The sequence below is a fragment of the Aquarana catesbeiana genome, linkage group LG11 (assembly GCF_042186555.1).
Source record: "Aquarana catesbeiana isolate 2022-GZ linkage group LG11, ASM4218655v1, whole genome shotgun sequence".
Taxonomy (NCBI): domain Eukaryota; kingdom Metazoa; phylum Chordata; class Amphibia; order Anura; family Ranidae; genus Aquarana; species Aquarana catesbeiana.
In genome coordinates, this window is record NC_133334.1 from 255,167,582 (window position 1) to 255,189,966 (window position 22,385).

Here is a 22,385-nt window from a genome sequence, read left to right on the forward strand (position 1 = left end):
CCAGTGACAGGGCGGGTATATGGTTGTTCCGGTGACAGGGCGGGTAAATGGTTGTTCCAGTGACGGGGCGGGTATATGATTGTTCCGGTGACGGGGCGGGTATATGGTTGTTCTGGTGACAGGCGGGTATATGGTTGTTCCGGTGACAGGCGGGTATATGGTTGTTCTGGTGACAGGCGGGTATATGGTTGTTCTGGTGACAGGCGGGTATATGGTTGTTCCGGTGACAGGCGGGTATATGGTTGTCCCGGTGACAGGCGGGTATATGGTTGTTCCGGTGACAGGCGGGTATATGGTTGTTCTGGTGACAGGCGGGTATATGGTTGTTCTGGTGACAGGCGGGTATATGGTTGTTCCGGTGACAGGCGGGTATATGGTTGTTCCGGTGACAGGCGGGTATATGGTTGTTCCAGTGACAGGCGGGTATATGGTTGTTCCGGTGACAGGCGGGTATATGGTTGTTCCGGTGACAGGCGGGTATATGATTGTTCCAGTGACAGGCGGGTATATGGTTGTTCCAGTGACAGGGCGGGTATATGGTTGTTCCGGTGACAGGCGGGTATATGGTTGTTCTGGTGACAGGCGGGTATATGGTTGTTCTGGTGACAGGCGGGTATATGGTTGTTCCGGTGACAGGCGGGTATATGGTTGTCCCGGTGACAGGCGGGTATATGGTTGTTCCGGTGACAGGCGGGTATATGGTTGTTCTGGTGACAGGCGGGTATATGGTTGTTCTGGTGACAGGCGGGTATATGGTTGTTCCGGTGACAGGCGGGTATATGGTTGTTCCAGTGACGGGGCGGGTATATGGTTGTTCCGGTGACAGAGGGGGGTATATGGTTGTTCCAGTGACAGGCGGGTATATGGTTGTTCCGGTGACAGGCGGGTGTATGGTTGTTCCGGTGACAGGCGGGTATATGGTTGTTCCGGTGACGGGACGGGTGTATGGTTGTTCCGGTGACAGGCGGGTATATGGTTGTTCCGGTGACGGGGCGGGTGTATGGTTGTTCCAGTGACGGGGCGGGTGTATGGTTGTTCCAGTGACGGGGCGGGTATAAGGTTGTTCCGGTGACGGGGCGGGTATATGGTTGTTCTGGTGACGGGGCGGGTATAAGGTTGTTCCGGTGACGGGGCGGGTGTATGGTTGTTCCAGTGACGGGGCGGGTATAAGGTTGTTCCGGTGACGGGGCGGGTACATGGTTGTTCTGGTGACGGGGCGGGTATATGGTTGTTCCAGTGATGGGGCGGGTATATGGTTGTTCCGGTGACAGGGGGGGGTATATGGTTGTTCCGGTGACAGGCGGGTATATGGTTGTTCCGGTGACAGGCGGGTATATGGTTGTTCCAGTGACGGGGCGGGTGTATGGTTGTTCCAGTGACGGGGCGGGTGTATGGTTGTTCCAGTGACGGGGCGGGTACATGGTTGTTCTGGTGACGGGGCGGGTATATGGTTGTTCCAGTGACGGGGCGGGTATATGGTTGTTCCGGTGACGGGGCGGGTACATGGTTGTTCTGGTGACGGGGCGGGTATATGGTTGTTCCAGTGACGGGGCGGGTATATGGTTGTTCCGGTGACAGGGGGGGTATATGGTTGTTCCGGTGACAGGCGGGTATATGGTTGTTTCAGTGACGGGGCGGGTATATGGTTGTTTCAGTGACAGGCGGGTATATGGTTGTTCCGGTGACAGGGCGGGTGTATGGTTGTTCCGGTGACAGGCGGGTATTTGGTTGTTCCAGTGACAGGCGGGTATATGGTTGTTCCAGTGACGGAGCGGGTATATGGTTGTTCCAGTGACGGGGCGGGTATATGGTTGTTCCGGTGACAGGGGGGGTATATGGTTGTTCCAGTGACAGGCAGGTATATGGTTGTTCCAGTGACAGGCGGGTATATGGTTGTTCCAGTGACAGGCGGGTATATGGTTGTTCCGGTGACAGGCGGGTATATGGTTGTTCCGGTGACAGGCGGGTATATGGTTGTTCCGGTGACGGGTGTATGGTTGTTCCGGTGACAGGCGGGTATATGGTTGTTCCAGTGACGGGGCGGGTGTATGGTTGTTCCAGTGACGGGGCGGGTATAAGGTTGTTCCGGTGACGGGGCGGGTACATGGTTGTTCTGGTGATGGGGCGGGTATATGGTTGTTCCAGTGACGGGGCGGGTATATGGTTGTTCCGGTGACAGGGGGGGTATAAGGTTGTTCCGGTGACAGGCGGGTATATGGTTGTTCCGGTGACAGGCGGGTATATGGTTGTTCCGGTGACGGGACGGGTGTATGGTTGTTCCAGTGACAGGCGGGTATATGGTTGTTCCGGTGACAGGCGGGTATATGGTTGTTCCGGTGACGGGGCGGGTGTATGGTTGTTCCAGTGACGGGGCGGGTATAAGGTTGTTCCGGTGACGGGGCGGGTACATGGTTGTTCTGGTGACGGGGCGGGTATATGGTTGTTCCAGTGACAGGGCGGGTATATGGTTGTTCCGGTGACAGGGCGGGTATATGGTTGTTCCAGTGACAGGACAGGTATATGGTTGTTCCAGTGATGGGGCGGGTATATGGTTGTTCCAGTGACAGGGCGGGTATATGGTTGTTCCAGTGACAGGGCGGGTATATGGTTGTTCCGGTGACGGGGCGGGTATATGGTTGTTCCAGTGACAGGGCGGGTATATGGTTGTTCCAGTGACGGGGCGGGTATATGGTTGTTCCGGTGACAGGCGGGTATATGGTTGTTCCGGTGACAGGGCGGGTACATGGTTGTTCCGGTGACGGGCGGGTGTATGGTTGTTCCGGTGACAGGCGGGTATATGGTTGTTCCGGTGACAGGGCGGGTACATGGTTGTTCCGGTGACGGGCGGGTGTATGGTTGTTCCGGTGACAGGGCGGGTACGCCAAATTCGGTGGATGACTGACGATCGAACATCAGGCTGAACTATTTTCACCCGGTCCATCATAATGTCTTCCCATGTTGTAGAACCGGGATTGGTGGATGAATTCCGCCTTGACGAAGGTGAATCTGATGCAGGTGATATTTGTGTCCGAGGGGGGTGAGCAGGGACGGACCACCAGGGGACCCGAGCGACACTTTCAGCGGGGCGGCAAACTGAGCAGAACTGTTGCCCGCTCCACTGTGAGCAGCCCGGTGCCGCTGTGTTAGAGGTGACAGAAACGAGCAGTCAGTGGGCGGGCCAGTCGGCAGGTGAGCAGCCTTGCTGGCCAGTCAGCGGGCAGACGGGCGAGGGAGCAGAGAGATGCAGTTCTGCCCTCAGTGTGCAGCCGCGGGCAGCAGAGAGATGACATCATCAGTCTGCTCCCTGCCTTCACTCTGGGACACAGCAAGTGACAATCCGCAACGTGTGGCAGGTGACAATCCGCATCTGGTGGTGGAGTCCGAATCAAAACTGTAATTGTACACACACATCACAAGTTGTATGAGACATTAGAGCCTGAGAGGGACTTGCCTTGCCCAGCCCTGATTAACCACTTACAGACCGGAAGGATTTGCCCCCTTAATGACCAGGCCATTTTTTGCACTACGCCACTGCGTCACTTTAACTGACAATTGCGCGGTTGTGCAACGTTGTACGCGAATAAAATTGATGCCCTTGTTTTCCCATAAATAGAGCTTTCTTTTGGTGGTATTTGATCACTTCTGCGGTTTTTATTTTGTGCGCTTTAAACAAAAACAGCGCGACAATTTTGAAAAAAAAAAAAACAATAACTTTTACTTTTTTTACTATAATAAATATCCAAAAAAATAATTTAAGTTTAGTTAATAAGTGTAGGCCAATATGTATTCTTATATATATTTATGGCATTTTATTAGTATTACTTTTTTGTTTCTAGTAAAGGCGGCGATCTGCGATTTTTAGCGGACTGTGACATTGCAGTGGACAGATCGGACACTTTTGACACATTTTTGGGACCATTGACATTTATACAGCGATCTGTACTATAAAATTGCACTGATTACTGTCAACGCAGGGAAGGGGTTAACACTAGGGGGTGATCAAGGGGTTAAATGTGTTCCCTGGGAGGTGTTTCTAACTGTGGGGGATGGGCTGCCGGCCACGCACACAGGTCCTTTTATACTCCTATATACATGTATAGAGCCGTGACAGGTCCTCTTCATACTCCTATATACATGTAGAATGCCGTGACAGGTCCCCTTTATACTCCTATACACATGTATACCCTGTTTCCCCGAAAATAAGACCTAGCGTGACTGTCGGCGGTGGCTGCAATATAAGCCCTACCCCCCAAATAAGCCCAAGTTAAAGCCCTTGTAGGTCTTATTTTCAGGGTAGGGCTTATTTTCGGGGAAACAGGGTAGGGCTTATTTGGGGGGTAGGGCTTATATTGCAGCCATCACTGACAATCACGCTAGGTCTTATTTTCGGGTAAACAGGGTAGAACCATAACAGGTCCTCTTGTTGTTCCTATATACATGTACAGAGCCATGACAGGTCCTCTTTATACTACTATATACATGTATAGAGCCATGACAGGTCCTCTTTATACTCCTATATACATGTATAGAGCCAAGACAGGTCCTCTTTATACTCATATATACAAGTATAGTGCCATGACAGGTACTCTTTATACTACTATACATGTAGACCGCCATGACCGGTCCTCTTTATACTCCTATATACATGTATAGAGCCATAACAGGTCCTCTTTATACTTCTATATACATGTATAGAGCCATGACTAGTCCCCTTTAGTTATCATGCTATAAAATAATGAATGTGGGGGCCTTTTGGTGAGCATGAATTTTTTTTGGGGGGGGGCAGCATTTCATTTTTGGTCCCAGGTAGCACAATTTCTTGGGCCGGCTCTGGGGATGAGGACAAGGCATAGATTGCTCCAGTGGTGGTAGTAATTCCTCCTCAAAGGTGAGACTTTCCCAGGAGATCCTCTTGGGCTGGTCACAGGAATGAAGGGATCTCAGTATCAGCAGAGTCTCTTTGACTGGGGCATATTCAAGCAACGGGGGCAGATGAATGTCCAGGAACAGAGAATCCCAGAATAGAGAGGCTGGTGTTGTCCAGACAGTCTACAGCAGGAGAGTCCAATATAGGTGGACTCTAGAACGCTCCGACAGCTTTCCTGACCAGATGAGATCTTCACTTCATTGGCATGGGACGGCAGCTTGAGCCTGTGGGGGAGGCCTTTCCAGTGAAGTGACTCTTACAGGGTTTAATAATCTTCGCCAGCGGTTCAGTGAGAAAGCTCCATCAGTGTGGGTAGCCTTGGGAAGGTCATCAAGAACAATCTCACTGGACGGTTCCTCTTCAAACAGGTGCCGGAACAATGGTGTATGGTACATGTGCTAGCAAGCCAGAGGGGCGAGTGTGGCTATGTGCCTCTTGCAGGTATGAACGATTCGGATCGGTCAAAAAATGATGAACCATTTAAATTTCTGTGTGCTGGTTGTTAAGGAGCGGGCCGGAAAGCCGGCCGCCGTGTCCTTAACAACCAATGATTCATCAATGGTCAGCCGGCATTCCCACTGACAGCTGAAATGTAAACAAAAGAATGCCTGCAATAGAAAATTCTGAAAAAAAACTGTGTGGGCCCCCCAATCCAAACCCCAAAATTAGAAAAAAAAATATCTGGGGGCCCCCCAAAATCAATACCAGACCCTTATCCGAGCATGCAGCTGGGCAGATCAGGAAGGGGGGGAGAGCGAGCGCCCCCCCAAACCATACCAGACCACATGCCCTCGACATGGGTGGGGTGCTTTGGGGCAGGGGGGCTCAGCCCCCCCCACCCCAGAACACCTTGTCCCCATGTTGATGGGGACAAGGGCCTCTTCCTTGTCCGGTGGTTGTGGGGATCTGCAGGTAGGGGGCTTATGGTAATCTGGAAGCCCCCTTTAACAAGGGGGCCCCTGGATCCCAGCGCCCCCCCACCCCCCTCATGTGAATTAGTATGGGGTACCTTCCCAGTCATCAAAAAAGTGAATGAAGACAGTAGACAAGTTTTTGACAATTCCTTTAATAACCACTTGCCGACCAGCATGCGACGATGTACGTTGCCCCCCCCGTGTTTAACCCCTTCCCTGCCAGTGTCATTTACACAGTAATCAGTGCATTTTTATAGCACTGATCACTGTATAAATGTCAGTGGTCCCAAAATAGTGTCAAAAGTGTTCGATCTGTCCGCCGCAATGTTGCAGTCACGATAAAAATCGCAGCTCACCGCCATTACTTATAAAAAAAAAAAAATTATAATAAAAATGTCATAAAACTATCCCCTATTTTGTACACGCTATAAATTTTGCGCAAACCAATCAATATAAGCTTATTGCTTTTTTTTTTACCAAAAATATGTAGAAGAATAAATATCGGCCGAAACTGAGGAAGAAATTAGTTTTTTTTTTTAAATATTTTTTGGGGGATATTTATTATAGCAAAAAGTAAAAAATATTGCTTTTTTTTTACAAAATTGTCGCCCATTCTTTGTTTATAGCGCAAAAAATAAAAAACGCAAAGGTGATCAAATATCACCAAAAGAAAGCTCTATTTGTGGGAAAAAAATGACAACAATTTTGTTTGGGTGCAACGTCGTGCGACTGCGCAATTGTCAGTTAAAGCGACAATTGCACAGATTAAATTGACAGTTAAAGCGACAATTGCAGCACAAAAAGTGCTCTGGTCAGGAAGGGGGTAAATCCTTCAGGGGCTGACAAGGTTAAAAGATTTAAAAAAATTCCCCTGAAGTAGATCCAATGTCAATCATGACACCTGCTCCCGCTTACTGTCTGCTCTGCCACCTGACATTTCTTAAATAGCTGAGGGGCGGAGTCACCTGCTGAAGTCAGGTGTGATGCCCCTTGTGATGTCACGAACCAGAGCCATTTGTTTGTTACGGGTGGGGGAGCATGTTGAGGGCATATGGCCTGGTATAGTTCAGGAGAGGGTGGGTGCCTGCTTGTCCCCTCCCTTTCCTGGCCTGCCGGGCTACATGCTCAGATAAGGGTCTGGTATGGATTTTGGGGGGTCACCCTACGCTGTTTTTTTTTTTTTTTTTTTTAAATTGCCCCTAAAATCCATACCAGACACGAAGGGCCTGGTATGGATTGCAGGAGACCCCACGCTATTTTTTTCTGAATTTTCTATTGCTGGCATTCTTTTGTTTGAATTTAGCTGTCAGCGGGGAAGCATGCTGACAGCTTATAAGTTATCGGTTGTTAAGGATGCGGCGTCTGGCTTCCTGGTCTGCTCCTTAACAACCAGCTATTCTTCACACATTATTCGAATCGGTAAATCATTTTTCTACCGATCTGAATTCGAATCGTTCTGAAAAATTTTGATCCGTTAGAAAATTAATAAGTGAAACTAAACTCTGAAATAAATCAACAAAATTAAATTAGTAACATAACGAATCTATCTCGAAAACAAATGTTTCCGTTCTGCACATGTCAGAGGAAGATCTGTTACCACTTTGTTTGTTCCCCACGGATTAGGCCGGTCCAACACCCTAATTTTCTTCCAGAAGAGATATTGTTCCTGAAAGAAGATCTATGGGTGAGGCCTAGAACTGTGTTACCCTTTTGTTGCTATGGAGGAGCTCCTCCTTCAGAGACTTTTGTAAAAAGTTAACTTCTGCCAGCAGGATCATAACCCCCTGCTAGCAGAATGTACAGATAGTTCAGATAGTGTGAGGATGTATTTTCTTCTGTTTCCTGCAGGATCATCAGGGATGGCTGTCCCCCTGCCCAGGGCCGGCGCAACCTTTAGGCGGGACAGGCAGCCGCCCAGGGCGGCAGGTTAGGAGGGGCGGTAAACTCCTTGCTGACAAAGTGACCCCGCACCGCTCGCTGCTACACACCCCGCCGCACTGAGCAGATTGTTTCCCGGATGTGGTGTGACAAGCCAGAGGATGAGCCAGGCCGGGAATGAGGATAAACAAGCGCCAGCGGAGCAGGGGGCGAAGTCTGTGTGGGCAGCTATGGGAGGAGCGTCTTCTCCCCCAGGCACCATGACTTGTACAGTGTGGAGATTGAGAGGGGCTATACCTCTCTATCTCCGGCGCTCCACAGCCTCTGGCATCCTGTCATAGTCACACAGTGAGAGCGGGGAAAGCCACCTTGTACAGGAGTCACGCTGTATCCTGTCTCTACTGTCCTCCTAAAGCCGCCCTCACTCCACCGCTTGTCCAATCTGATACTCCGCCTCCAATTTGTGCCTGCCCACATTCCATTGCTGAGTGAGACTTCCATCCCTAGAATAGCCCCCCTATCTGTTCCCACCCCTTTGTGCTCTGCACCTTCTTTCCCCCTCCTCCCTTTTCTCTCTCTACCCCTCTCCCCTCTTTTCCTTCCACCTCTCGTCCTCCTTCTCACCGTCCTCTCTCCCCTTTACCTCATTCTCTCTCCCTCTCTCCCCCAGGCTAGGGCTACCCTAGCCTGTCCGTATACCACCCTGGCCTGTCCCTATATTACCCTGGCCTGTCCCCATACCACCCTGGCCTGTCCCTATACTATCCTAGTCTTTCCGTATACTACCATGCACGGGCGCTGCCCCCTCTATCCTCGCCACCCCCCTATATGGTTAATGGATAGATTTATGCATTGCATGAATCTATCCATGGCCGCCGCTGCCACCCCCTATTCAGGCGTCCGGCCCCTTTTCGGACCCCAGGTGCCTGAATTACAGCAGCAGGGGTGTTTTTTTGAAGCACCTGATTAGAGCCATAGGCGTTCGGAGTCCACCCAGATGTATTATAAAACCAAATGAATATTTGCGTTTCTAACACTGAATCGCCTCTCTGCCAATCAGGAAGTGCAGGTCTGTTTCCCATTTCCTGAAAGGTTAGGCGATCCTATTAGATGCCTAGGAGGAGGGTAGGAGACGCACTGTGGAAGCCGCGGTGATCTCACAAGGGAAGAGGACACAGAAGATGCAAGATGCCTGCCGCAGCCTGTCCCCCTGCCCATCGATTGGGTAAGTGCCGGTGCAAACAGTGTGGGGGGGGGGTTGCCGCCCCAAACAAAAAAAAAAAAAACACCAACCACCACCTGCTATCCTAGCCTGTCCATATACTACCATAGCCTGTCTATATACCGCCCTGGCCTGTATGTATACTACCCTAGCCTGTCTATATACCACCCTAGCCTGTCTATATACCTCCCTAGCCTGTCTATATACCTCCCTAGCCTGTCTATACAGCTGTGTATCGAGGCTGGTGTGAGGAAGTGAGCTGGTGCCGCTACTATTTGTCTTCAGGCTGGGTCCAGAGGCGCAGGTGCGGGCCTGCGGACCACGGCTGAAGAAGTAGTGGAGAGGCGCCGCAAAAATCTCCACCCCCAACACCTCCCATATACAGGGGCGGAGCCAAGGGGAGGAGGGCGGCAAAATGAGGTTTCGCCTAGGGTGTCAAAAATCCTTGCACCAGCCCTGCTCCTGCCTTGTTTTGGACTTTTAGAATTGTTCTTGTTATCCTCACAATTATGCTGGGAGGGCTTCCCTTTAGGGGGGTGCTCTGGTAAACATGTGTACAGTATATGTTTATGTTTTGACAACTTTGATAGCTACAGGGACCTGTAGTCAGGATGTACATGTGTATGTTTTGAAAAGGTGTATATACAGTATCTATTTTAATACCGATTATTTATTTGTACAAAATCCTTCCACGTTTGTTCCCTTTTCCCCATCACCTATTTTTCTTATGAGATGCCCTTGCTCCTTGGAACAGGAGCCATTTTTTTGTATTTTTCCAGCCAATGGGGACATGGCTGATTTTTAGGGGTAGGTGACTGTAGCACACTCTAGTGTGCCAATACAGTCAGAATAGGTAAAAGCATACAGTATTCTGACTCCTATTTAAGCCCTGTAAGTCAGGGCTGGGAGACTCATGAAGACAAGTCTCTGGTGCCCCACCCCCCGAAGTTTCGGGAAGCTTCTAGAGCTCTGCCTCGGGCCGGGGCTCAGGTGGCTGGCCTGAAAGGATCCTACCACATAAGATATTGGAAAGAGGCGGTGGGAGAGAGGAAATGACAGTGTGAGTATGGTACTAGCGCTCGCTGCAGGGATTTACATGGACAGAGACTGCCACATGTAGCAGGTCTCTCTGAAAGATAGCGGTGTGCTCAAGTCTTCTATAGCCTAGAGAGATCTCCAGTGTATCAGTCGGGTAGACTGGGGAAAAGACGCAGCCAGGTGGGCTAGCATTTTCCTGCAGTAATAGAGCTGGGACCAGTGTCTATAGGGGAGTTGGAGGTACTCCAGGATGCAGTTCACAACACATTGTGCTACCTTCTAGAGCGGGGGTAGGCAACCAGTAGATTGCGTTCCATCAGTCAACCGCGGGCAGGTGACAGGTAGAACGTGATCAAGGAACTGCCTTGTCGACCCGCAAGTTCTTCTCCCTCAGAGTGGCAGAGCTGCACAGGGAAGCGAGGAGCTCAGGCATATTGGCCGTTTGAGCTCCGACTCCTCGGCAGACTTTGCTCCAGACTGTTGCTGATTTTTAGGAGTCGTGCCCCACCCCCAGCTTTCCCTGAGTTGGGACCGTATTAAATAGCCTGTAGCTCCACTGGATGTCCAGGAGGGCAGTCAGCCCCTCCAGGCTGGTTCTCTCTCCACTAGGCAAAAGGACCCTACTGCTCCAGACTATTTATGCACACCCCAGCCCCTGTTGATCACCCTCTTGACCAGGGATTGGCTAAGGCAACATAAATATTCATGCTGCCTATTTGAGTACTCCACACATGTTCTAGAACAACCCAGAGAGTTGTGAAAGGCAGAGAGGAGCAATCAAACTTGCAGCCTGTGAAAGCCAAAACAGCCAAAAAACAAACAACCTTCTCCTCTGGCTACAGAGAAACCAAACTAAATTTGCAATAACCTAGCAACAATCTCACCAGGAGGGTGTTACAAGCACAAAAAAAAACCCAAAACCCTAGACTGATCTTTTGAGCCACAGGAAGAATGTTGAAAATGCTGTGTGCCTGGCTGTATGTGTCCAAATTGAGGGATAGGACACAATTCACCAGGGGGTACACTAAATGTGGGGTTCCTGTCTGGGATGAATCAACTTTAATTTACACAGCTGTTGTCAGTAGCAACCGAAAAGGGTCCTTTGTTCTAAAACAGAAGCAACATGCAAAAAAGGAAACTTTCTTGTGGTAGTAAGTGAGAGTTAAAAGGGGTTGTAAACCAATGTTTTTTTCACCTTAATGCATCCTACGCATTAAGGTGAAAAAACTTCTGTCACTGACCGGCCCCCCCAGCCCCCTCCCCCCCCCCCGTTTTACTCACTCGTGTCCTGTATTCCCCTGCCAGAGATGCGCTCTTCCCCTCTGCCCGTTGTCTCGGCTCTTGTTTGGATAGATTGATAGCAGCGCAGCCATTGGCTCCTGCTGCTGTCAATCAAATCCAATGATGCTGGGGGGCGGGGCCAAGTCCTACATTCTGCGTCTATGGATGCCGAATGCTGGACTCGAGAGCGTGCCTTCAAGGTAACCCCCCCAGGAGAGCGCTTCTCCTAGGGGGAGGAGCTACCAGCACCACCGGGGGACCCCAGAAAACGAGGATCGGGGACACTCTGTGCAAAACTAACTGCACAGTGGAGGTAAGTATGACATGTTTGTTATTTTTAAAAAAAACAAAGCCTTACAATCACTTTAACAGTGGTACAGGAAGATCCTATTGTATAAAGGAGGAGGCTGGCACCAGTGTGTCTTAGGGCAGAACAGGTCCCAGAAAAGACTGCATACCCAGCACATGTGTGAGAGGAGGAAGATGGCGGCTCACATACGGTTCTTCAGCCAGGATGGCTGGAACGCTGGAATGTTTAGCTGAGAGACATGAGGAAATGGTTGCGGTTGGTCCACCGAGGAGGATTCGCATCAAGCATGGTCAGAGTAACTGAAAAGACTATGCCTTGTGTGCGCTGGATGCAGGGGACTCATGGCTGTGGTGAAAGCGTGGGCAAGGTGTGGGCATTGTGTGGAGCTGATGCCAAGCCATATGCCTCCAGTGACCTACATTGTTCACAGGACTATGTACAGCAGTAGCAGAGTCATCCCAGTCAGTCGAAAGGGATGGAAGGAAGGAGAAAGAGCACAGTGGAGCTGGAGTAGGAGACCCATTATCAATCAAGGCAAGCCGGAAACACCTGTTGGGTCTATCACAGTATACCGACAGAGCGATACATTGGGACATTAATATAGAAAATAAAATGCCCTTATCACAAATTATGATAGAAAGGACAGTATAACATTCTTAAAAACATTTTTACATAGACGGTGATTTACTAAAGCAAAAATAAGCTTTTCACGGAAATTTGCACCAGAGCTTAGTGAATGGGTATTCTTGCAAAGTGAAACCTCACCCCAATCATGTGTGGGGGGGGGGGGGGGAGAGCAGCATTTTTGCTTGAATTTGATTTGATGAAAAGTGCAACTTCCCTTGCAAGGTGAACAGTCCATTTGTCTTTAGTAAATCAAGCCCTATATAAAAAGTTTATTAACCACTTCCCACCCAAGGTATGACATCACAGACTTTCAGTAGGGATATCTGAATAATGGGTGCAGCTACAGGCATCATCCAGACATCTTTTTCATCCGGTGATTCTCTGCACCGTAAGGACAATCATAGCGGCAGCTCAGCCGCTTGATCGTTCTTAGAGGCGGTGCTTTTACCAGCTCACCCGTGCGATTGGCGAGCTGGAGAACGACTTGGTTACCGCAGGAAGTTGAGCATAGAGATTTCCCCAGTCATCTGTGACCCTCCGGAAGCCCGGGCACGACGTTATGACGACACGTCTGGGCTGGCAGAAGCAAACAATGCCGGGGACAAAGCTGGAAAGGTTTTTTTTTTGTTTTTTTTTTATTTCAGTCTTTCCAGCCTGAAGGAGAGATGTTTCAGGAAGTTTCATGAATTTAAAAAAAAAAAAAAAAAAAAAAAAAAAAAAAAACACAAAACCATAAAGTTAACCCAATTTTTTTTGTATAATGTAAAAGATGATGTTACGCCGAGTAAAAAGATACCCATCATGCTTTAAAAATTGCGCACGCTCGTGGAATGGTGCCAAAACTTTGGTACTTAAATCGCCAGAGGTTTATGGGCCTCTGTTAGGTTCTTATTGCTACTGGTGTCTGTTGGGCAGATTTTACTTCACTTCTGGTCCTTGTTAATAAAACTGAGATGAAACAAAAAAAAAAAAAAAAAAAAAAAACACAGGAAGTGAGGGGAACTCAAATGGCAAAAAAATGGTAAGGGACCAGAGCTGCTTCTAAATAAAATGATACAGCTGGAGAATATGCAAAATTGATGGTGATTTTTCTGTCCCACTTTTATGTATTTTTTTTTTCTGTTGTACTGCAAACTGTATCAAGTCACTATTGTTCTGATTGATGAGGATATTGGAGATTTACTAAAACTGGTGCACACAGATTTTGGTGCAGCTGTGCAAAGTAACCAATCAGCTTCTGGGTTTTACGGTCAGAGCTTAAAAAGGAGTTGTAAACCCTCGTGTTTTTTCACCTTAATGCATCCTATGCATTAAGGTGAAGAAATACCTAGCAGTGACTGCCCCCCCACGTTTTACTTACCTGAGCCCTGGAACTTGACCCACGGGGACGCGCTGTCTCTCTGCCCAGGGTTCTCTGCTCGATTGGATAGATTGAGAGCAGCGCAGCCATTGGCTCCCGCTGCTGTCAATCAGATCCAATGACGTGGGCACCAGGGCCGAGTCATGCATTCATGTCTGTGAATGCAAATGCTGTACTCGGGAGCGCGCCCGCAAGGTAACCTCAGGGAAGCGCTTCTGAGGGGGTTATCTGATGTGGGGAGGAGCTCAGAAGAAGAGGATTGGGGGCCACTCTGTGCAAAACGAGCTGCACAGTGGAGGTAAGTATATGTTTGTTATTTAAAGTGGAGGTCCACCCTGAAAAAAAAAAAAAAAAAAAAAAAAAAAAAAAAACACACTAAAATAAAAAAAAAAATTTTTACTTATGTGAAATGGCTGTTGCTAGGCAGTCTTCCTAATCTGCCTCTTCCTACACCACGGTGATCTTCAGTCTTCTGCTCCCCGCGTTGTCTTCTGGGGAATGGGGCGTGGTGGTGTGTTATGGGAACTGTGTGTGTGTCCCACAACACATCGCGTCCCATTCACAAAGCACCGCTCGCGCGTGCGCAGTAGGAAACTGGCAGTGAAGCCGCAAAGCTCAACTGCGTGTTTCCCTTACTTAGGATGGCGGTGCCGGAACCCGAGAGCCGAGGGACGGGTCGGCCTCGGGCGGCCGACATCGCAAGCACCCAGGACAGGTAAGTCTACTTATTTAAAGTCAGTAGCTACAGTGTTTGTAGCTGCTGGCTTAAAAAAAAAAAAAATAGCTGGCTGTAAATCCACTTTTTAAAAAAAACCCCTTCAAGACTGGAGAATCATCCACTGTCATTATCAGAAGTAAAATGGAGTTGGATTCAACTTATGTGTCTTATTGAAGAGATAACATGGAATTCCAGGTTTGAATCCAACTAAATCTTAAAACAGTCCCCTCCCCCTCCCATTCTGGTCATGTGATCCAGCTCCCAGGTCAGTCAACGATGGCAGCAGGGGAGGAGAGAGTGCAGACAGTGGATGGGCCAATAAAACCTAGGGGTGACATTACCACTCCAGGCTTTACAAGCCATTGTCTGAGCACTCTCCCTCTCTCTCTTCTCCCCTGCAGCCGTGGCTGGCTGACACTGGTGATTACATGATCGGACAAGAGCGGGCTGAGAATAGGCAAGTATATACACCTCTTTCTTACACAGGGTAGTCAGCATAGGTTTGGGGTGGGGCAACATTTTTAAGATTAGCTAGGTATAACAGTTAGGTATAACCTGGAATTCGGGGCCTGTGGATAGTGCCAAGTCAGCAGGTGATGATACCATTTGGACAGACTCTATGGAGGTACATCAATGCATGAAAAAAAACTTTATTGTTCACAATAGAAATAAAACATGAGCTTTTAGTGCAATACAGCAGTAGAACCTTATACCATGATAGCCATTGTTTTAGTGATTCCAATTAATGACCAACTTGAGGTAGAATTCTAAATTCTAGAAACTAAACCTAACAAATGTTAAAAATGTCCCTTCTCACCTCTTAACACCCATGCCGATTAACCTGTGTCAGAATATATAAAACACATTTCAACTTGCGCTAGTCTGGTCACATCATTCAGTTAGCCAGCGATGGCTGCGGGAAAAGGTGGGACCGAAAACATGGGAGCCCATGGGTGACATCACTGCTTCCAGGCATTTTTAATCTCAGCTTAGTCAGCATAGGTGTTGGAGGGAGGAGGGAGCAGTTTTAAGGCTTGTTAGACTTTATCTGGAATTCTTGAATCAAGAAGGCTGGCAACTCAGATGCTCTTGAATAAAAGTACTTTGTTACATGGATACACGGGTACAGGCTATATGCTGACACGTTTCAGCTATGAAGCCTTCATCAAAGCATGCTTTGATGAAGGCTTCATAGCCGAAACGCATTAGTATATAGCCTGTACCCGTGTAAGAAATAAAAGTACTTTTATTCAAGAGCATTCGAGTTGCCAGCCTTCTTGATTCAAGAATTGCACCTGTGGGGCCTGACGCCCTGGCTAGAGTACAGGATCGCAGTTCGTGGATGCTTATATTGGCAGTGGAGCTGGGGTAACATTGTGTTTCTTTTATCTGGAATTCTACTTGAAAGCTCTTAGCAAGTAAGGCTTTCAGGACTTGTTCCCTTCTTCAGGAGGAACTCCAGAATTATACAAGCGTGACATGCCTGAGAAAGGGACCTAAGAAAAAAAAAAAAAAAGTCCTGAAAGCTTGCATCTAGGAGGAGTACTTTAACTCCAGACTTTGCTAAATACATGAATCATTTCTTTGTATTTTACAGAGCTCAGCATTGGACATGGACAGTGCTTTCCTCCCAGATAAGATGTGTGGAGATCCATCATGTACAGTCACATGTGTAGAGATCCATTGTTTAATGTTACCGCCGCTGATTGCGGCACTTCTACCCGTTATAAAGCCTGGGAAAAGCACAAAGCTCTTAAAACTCAATTGTTTTCTTCCTTCATCTTCAGTTCCTTCGGATTCTCAAAATAAATACTGAATTCAATTTGCCATATTGTGTGGTGGTAGAATCTTCTATATCAGTACGCCATGAGTCCTCCTTGACCAATCAGATATCTGTAAACACTTGCATTTATTCAGTCACTGAATTCTTGGTCAGTGCGCATTTGCCGATTCCGAAGAGCCATGAGTAGAGCTGAATTCCTGATCAGTGCACATTTGCTGATTCCAAAGAGCCAGGAGTAGATCCACAGTTACTGAAATGACAGAAGAAATTGCTGGGGGATCAGTCAAACTCCATCTTCAGGGAGAATGTGTATATGATGTTCACATATTAGGAGGAGTTGTTCACATGTGTGTCACCATTTCTAACTAAATCCTAAGTTAAGGTTTCTTGGAGAACGTATTTAAAAAGGAACTGAACGGACTAACTAAAAGGGACCAATTTGATCTCAGCCATCTAGGTTATGGTCCTGAAGGTCCTGTCTCTCTGCCAACCAGTTCATGGGCCCCCAGTTTGAAAAATCTGAAGGGCTAAATCCTGGCTAGTCAAGGGACAAAAGGGTCAGATTGTCACACCTATAGGAGCTGGTTTTGACAGCCCATTCCAAAACTATGGCCATTAAGTGTGTCTATGGGAACCTATTGTCATTTGGGAGGTCAGGTACTGCTGTTAAATGAGAAGACCTGGCTCACCATTAGCATTCCTATTCATTCCAACAGTGTTCAATAGGGTTGTGGTCCGGGCTCTGTGCAGGACATTTAATTCCTACATGCCAAACTGGTCACATTAGGCCTTTATGGAGCTGGCTTTGTACACAGAGGCAGTCATGCTGTAACAGAAAATGGTCTTCCTCAACCTGTTAGATTCCATTCACACCTGCAAATGCACTCTGCCTCCAATTAGATGCTAGAACCTCAGCAGGGGTTTCCACGATGAGCTGCGAGAGGCAGCTCCAACAAATCACATCCAAATGATCGGCCCTGGATGCAGATTGCCTGTAATCATTGCATGAGAGATTGCATAGGAGTGGCCTCAATTAGCTGCAAGAGCCGGCAGCCTCCCTCCCATTGCTTTCAATGGCCAGGGGTTGGTGCTAGGTTGGTCTAAGGGGTAGGTGAACCCACATCCCAAGTTAAACTAGCTTCATGGAAATTGATCCTCCAATGGGACTTTAAAAGGAAACACCTACTCACAGGTCATAAAGAGTATGAAGGATGTAAGGATTGTATGATAAAGTGTTTATTAGTAGTATAGATCTTTAAATGGATCTGTGGTACATGGGGTAAATATGCAGCAAGCGTGATACATACAAAAAATAGAAATACAAACATGCATAGAATAATTCACAATCCTAAAACTCCAATACACATGGAACACATATGTGGGGAGTATCCGACGCGTTTCGAGTTATTCTCTTCCTCAGGGGTATCAGATTGGAATCAGCAAACAAAAGATGTGTCTATAAGTTAAAAAAATGATAACAGTCATAAACCAATTGTAAGAAAGTTGTAATCAAAATTATATTATAATATATATATATATATATATATATATATATATATATATATATATATATATATATATATATATATATATATATATATATATATATATATATATATATATATATATATATCCATAAATATATAAAGAGAGGTAATGGTTTAAGATGCGAGTATACAGTATATATGAAAAGACACGGTAATTACTGACCATGTAGTATTGCTTGGAGGGCATGTGTCTAATGCTGCATCCATAAAAAAGGAAGAGGGGTTCGGGGGGGAACGTACCACTGGACGTATGTCCTGCTCCTGGTCCACAACCCGCAAGATCTGTGTGCCCACCCAAGGCGCAGCCGCCAGGGAGAAGATCCCCAACAGAGGGCGTCAAAAAAGGCCACCAGTGAGTGGAATGATCCTGGGAGGGCTCCAGTCTATAAGGAGCAAGAGGTGGAAAAGAGGGTAGAGTAATGGAGAGGCAAAGGGGGTTATATAAATGCATGTATGTGGGACATGAATGTTGGTGGGACCCCAGGGGTGTAGCACCCCACTAACAGGGTAATAAATAAGTAGCATACCCGAGTAGGCCAGTCAATGGTTTAACGGCGAGAAGCTGGGAGGGGTATGAGCAGAGGACGTCTGGGCCTGGGTCCTGTGTGGCTGGGTGTAGTACCCCAGCTGAGTGACCCCAAGGTCGGGGGGTCCCTGGTGCTGCAGGCCGGGGGGTAATGTGGTACCGGCCAGCGGATGATTCAGACACTAAAAGGGATTGGACCAAGGTGCCAGGCCAGGGGAGGCTTGCCGAGTCCAGTCTAAAAAGGGAGTAAAGTAGGAACAGTAGGTTAAAGTGTGTCCCTGGAATAGCTTGAGTCCAGAGTGTGGCTGTCTTACCTGCTGGGGTCCCAGGTGCAGAATGGTGAGACGGGGATCAGCGTTTAGGTGTGGAGGACGCCGTGGGATTATAACCGAATCACGGCCTCTTCATATAGTGAGGTCGCGGGCGCGACCAATGGGTGGGGAGGTAGACGCCCCCCGAGCCTGGGGCACGCGCACTGGCCCCATTGGACACCGCCACCGGAGTGCATGTGAGCAGTGACGTGTTTCAGTTTCATTCAGTTATAATCCCACGGCGTCCTCCACACCTAAACGCTGATCCCCGTCACACCATTCTGCACCTGGGACCCCAGCAGGCAAGACAGCCACACTCTGGACTCAAGCTATTCCAGGGACACACTTTAACCTACTTTACTCCCTTTTTAGGCTGGACTCGGCAAGCCTCCCCTGGCCTGGCACCTTGGTCCAATCCCTTTAGTGTCTGAATCATCCGCTGGCCGGTACCACATTACCCCCCGGCCTGCAGCACCAGGGACCCCCCGACCTTGGGGGTCACTCAGCTGGGGTACTACACCCAGCCACACAGGACCAAGGCCCAGACGTCCTCTGCTCATACCCCTCCCAGCTTCTCGCCATTAAACCATTGGCTGGCCTACTCAGGTATGCTACTTATTTATTACCCTGTTAGTGGGGTGCTACACCCCTGGGGTCCCACCAACATTCATGTCCCACATACATGCATTTATATAACCCCCTTTGCCTCTCCATTACTCTACCCTCTTTTCCACCTCTTGCTCCTTATAGACTGGAGCCCTCCCAGGATCATTCCACTCACTGGTGACCTTTTGACGCCCTCTGTTGGGGATCTTCTCCCTGGCAGCCGCGCCTTGGGTGGGCACACAGACCTTGCGGGTTGTGGAGCAGGACATACGTCCAGTGGTGTTACGTTCCCCCCGAACCCCTTTTCCTTTTTTATAGATGCAGCATTAGACACATGCCCTCCAAGCAATACTACATGGTCAGTAATTACCGTGTCTTTTCATATATACTGTATACTCGCATCTTAAACCATTACCTCTCTTTATATATTTATGGTTATATATATTGATTACAACTTTCTTACAATTGGTTTATGACTTATTTTTTTTAACATAGACACATCTTTTGTTTGCTGATTCCAATCTGATACCCCTGAGGAAGAGTATAACTCGAAATGCGTCGGGTACTCCCCACATATGTGTTCCATGTGTATTGGAGTTTTAGGATTGTGAATTATTCTATGCATGTTTGTATTGCTATTTTTTGTATGTATCACGCTTGCTGCATATTTACCCCATGTACCACAGATCCATTTAAAGATCTATACTACTAATAAACACTTTATCATACAATCCTTACATCCTTCATACTCTTTATGACCAGTGAGTAGGTGTTTCCTTTTAAAGTCCCATTAGAGGATTAATTTCCATATTGCTTTCAATGGGACTGCCTCTCACAACTAATCACAGGAAACCTGTTCGGAGGCAGAGCACTTTCGCAGGCATGAATGCACCCTTAGCACAAGGTTGGAAGAGCACAACAGGGTACAAGGTCTTTGTATGCGGTAGTTTTAACAGTACCCTTCAGTGTAGGCCCCTAAACTCAGTTATTTTAAAGGCGATCAACATAGGTTGGGCCAGGTAGTATATTTGTAGTGGCCAAATACATGGTCCTTTGAGGCCGAGACCCAGTCAGTTGCTATTAGAATCTTTAACAGGTAGGATGCAAGCCATATAAAGCTGGTTCTTCAGTCCCCCCCCCCCAAAAAAAAGTCAATCACTAAAAACAGCCAGGGACCTTTTCCCCTTGGGACTAAGATGGAATTGAAGTTTGGTTAGTTTCTAACCCTAATGGACACCTATAGACTGGTTTCATCCTCACTGGTTCTAGTGGTCACCATTTATGTAAATTGAGCACAGTTAGAATATATAAAATACACGTAGATAATTGATATAAGTTGACTTACCTCCAGCGGACGGGCGATTGTTGGGATCCTTCTGAATGAGGCGTCTGATGAGATCACAGAACAGATCAGGACATGCAGAAGAGGGAAGTTCATAGTCTAGTGAGGCCCACCACTTCTCCTGCATCTCCCCCAGATTGTCCTCTGTCAACTCTAGGTCTGAAGATAACAAACATAATAGTTGTTAAAAGGGAGGCCCTTGCCTTGTATGACAACATGTGTGTATGAGATATGACATGATGTCTATCTATTTACAGGAGAGGAGCTTACACAGATAAACTCCTCGCTTGGCTGGCTGTAGAGAGCAAGACCCCATTCACACTTGTGCGTCTTTGGACATCAAAGTTGCATGACAAGTCATACCTCATGTTTTCCAATGATAACCATTCATATATGTACGACTTAAAGTCAGAGACTTAAATGTTAACCCTTAAAAAGTTGCATGAAAGTCGTACCAGAATGTTTTACATGCAACAGTGGGTCCGGCTTTGCAGAGGCACAACAAGACACATCCGAGAAGCACCGATCCAAAGTTTTGTCAAAATTGCACTCCAAAGTCCTAGGTTTTTGGAAAAGTGCAATTTGAGATTTTAGAAGGATATTCATAACAGGTTACATTTTACACCCCGACTATGGGTGTAACATGTTATGAAAGGTGAAATTATCCTTAAGCAAATTAACTGGTGCTAATGATCAGTGACATGTGTAGGTTGACCCAAACTGATGAACTGAAGAAACTGCTCTGTAAAGGGAATAAAAGAAACAACCACAATTAAGAGGTGAGGTTGTGGTAGATATAAAAATCTCTTAACATGGCAAAAGTGAGACACAAGGGTGGTCATCCTACACCAGAATTTAGGTCATGCTGCAACCAGGAATGTCACAGCAGACAGGCGTTTCTTAATATGCCATCTCAGCTCTTCTGAAGAAGCACGTGCAGAGAGGCAGACTAAGGATGGGAAGCACAATGGTTGACCATGAAGACAGAGCAGCACACAAGGAATACATAGCAGTGCTTTAAATCTTACAAAACAAGTGTAATCAGCTCAGAACTGGTGGAAATCACTGGAACAGAAGACTGATCAAAAATGGTCTTTATGGGAGGAGATGTGACCCAATAACCAGTCTCCAAGAAATCCTCACCTACATGCGAAAACAGAAAAACTGGGGTACAGAAAGATGGTAGCAGGCGATCTGGACTAAAAGAGCCAAAATATGACTTTTTTTTTGCGACAGAAGGTGCGTTATCCTCACTGACTGAAGAACAGTTCATGGATGGACATTGGCAGGAACGTTACATGGATGGTTGGCTGAACAGTGAAGGCTAGGGGCTGCAGTTAATGGAGTTAGTGCTTTAGTCCAAATTGATGGTTGCCCCCCTTTTGAGAATACAGGAACATCCTTATGCATCCTGCAATACCCATAAAGGGAAGGTGTCTGATTAGTCCAAACATTTATTTAGAAACAGGACAATGATCCCAAACTTAGAGAACCATTTTCAGGAGGGACAGGGAATCCGACAACAGATGGCATGGCCCTCTCAAGTCTTGATCTCCCCATTACTGAGAGTGTCAAGATTAGAGACAGGAGGAAAGAAGACTGTAATAGTCCAGAGGAATTGGGACAAGTCCTCCAGGATGTTAGAATATCCTACCACACGAGGACCTGCAGAAATGGCACATAATTTTAAAATTACTACTTCTAGGTGAAGTGGATGCAAACCCATTGCTGAAATCTCAAATTACATTTTTGGTAATTTTCAATCTTTTTAAATCTGCAGCTTTCATCAAAATGGATCCTGGTGGCAGCACCGAGTTGTAACAAAAGGAGTATCCAAAACATGACAAATTCAATGGAAAAAAAAAAATATAACACAAACACACACACTGCCTGAGTCCTTTGCATAGTTCTGTATTAGGTTGGCTGTGTTTTGTATACTAGAACAGGAAAGTCGGGTCATATACTCACCGCGAAAGGCTGGTTTTCCTGTAGCGA

At 47.3% G+C, this 22,385-nt stretch overlaps 1 protein-coding gene across 1 annotated transcript in view; it reads right to left on the reverse strand.

Moving 5' to 3' along the window:
- Positions 1–15,541: 15,541 nt before the first annotated feature.
- The window catches only part of LOC141111753 (mixed lineage kinase domain-like protein), a 47,592-nt gene continuing 40,748 nt past the window's right edge, over positions 15,542–22,385 (reverse strand). The window contains exons 10-12 of the mRNA XM_073603891.1: positions 22,359–22,385; positions 20,394–20,549; positions 15,542–16,308 (exon numbers count right to left, since the gene is read on the reverse strand). The exon at positions 22,359–22,385 is cut by the window's right edge and continues 23 nt beyond it. Of these exons, the coding sequence (XP_073459992.1) occupies positions 16,208–16,308; positions 20,394–20,549; positions 22,359–22,385 (284 nt within the window). The 3' untranslated portion in view covers positions 15,542–16,207. The remainder of the gene's footprint in view (positions 16,309–20,393; positions 20,550–22,358) is intronic.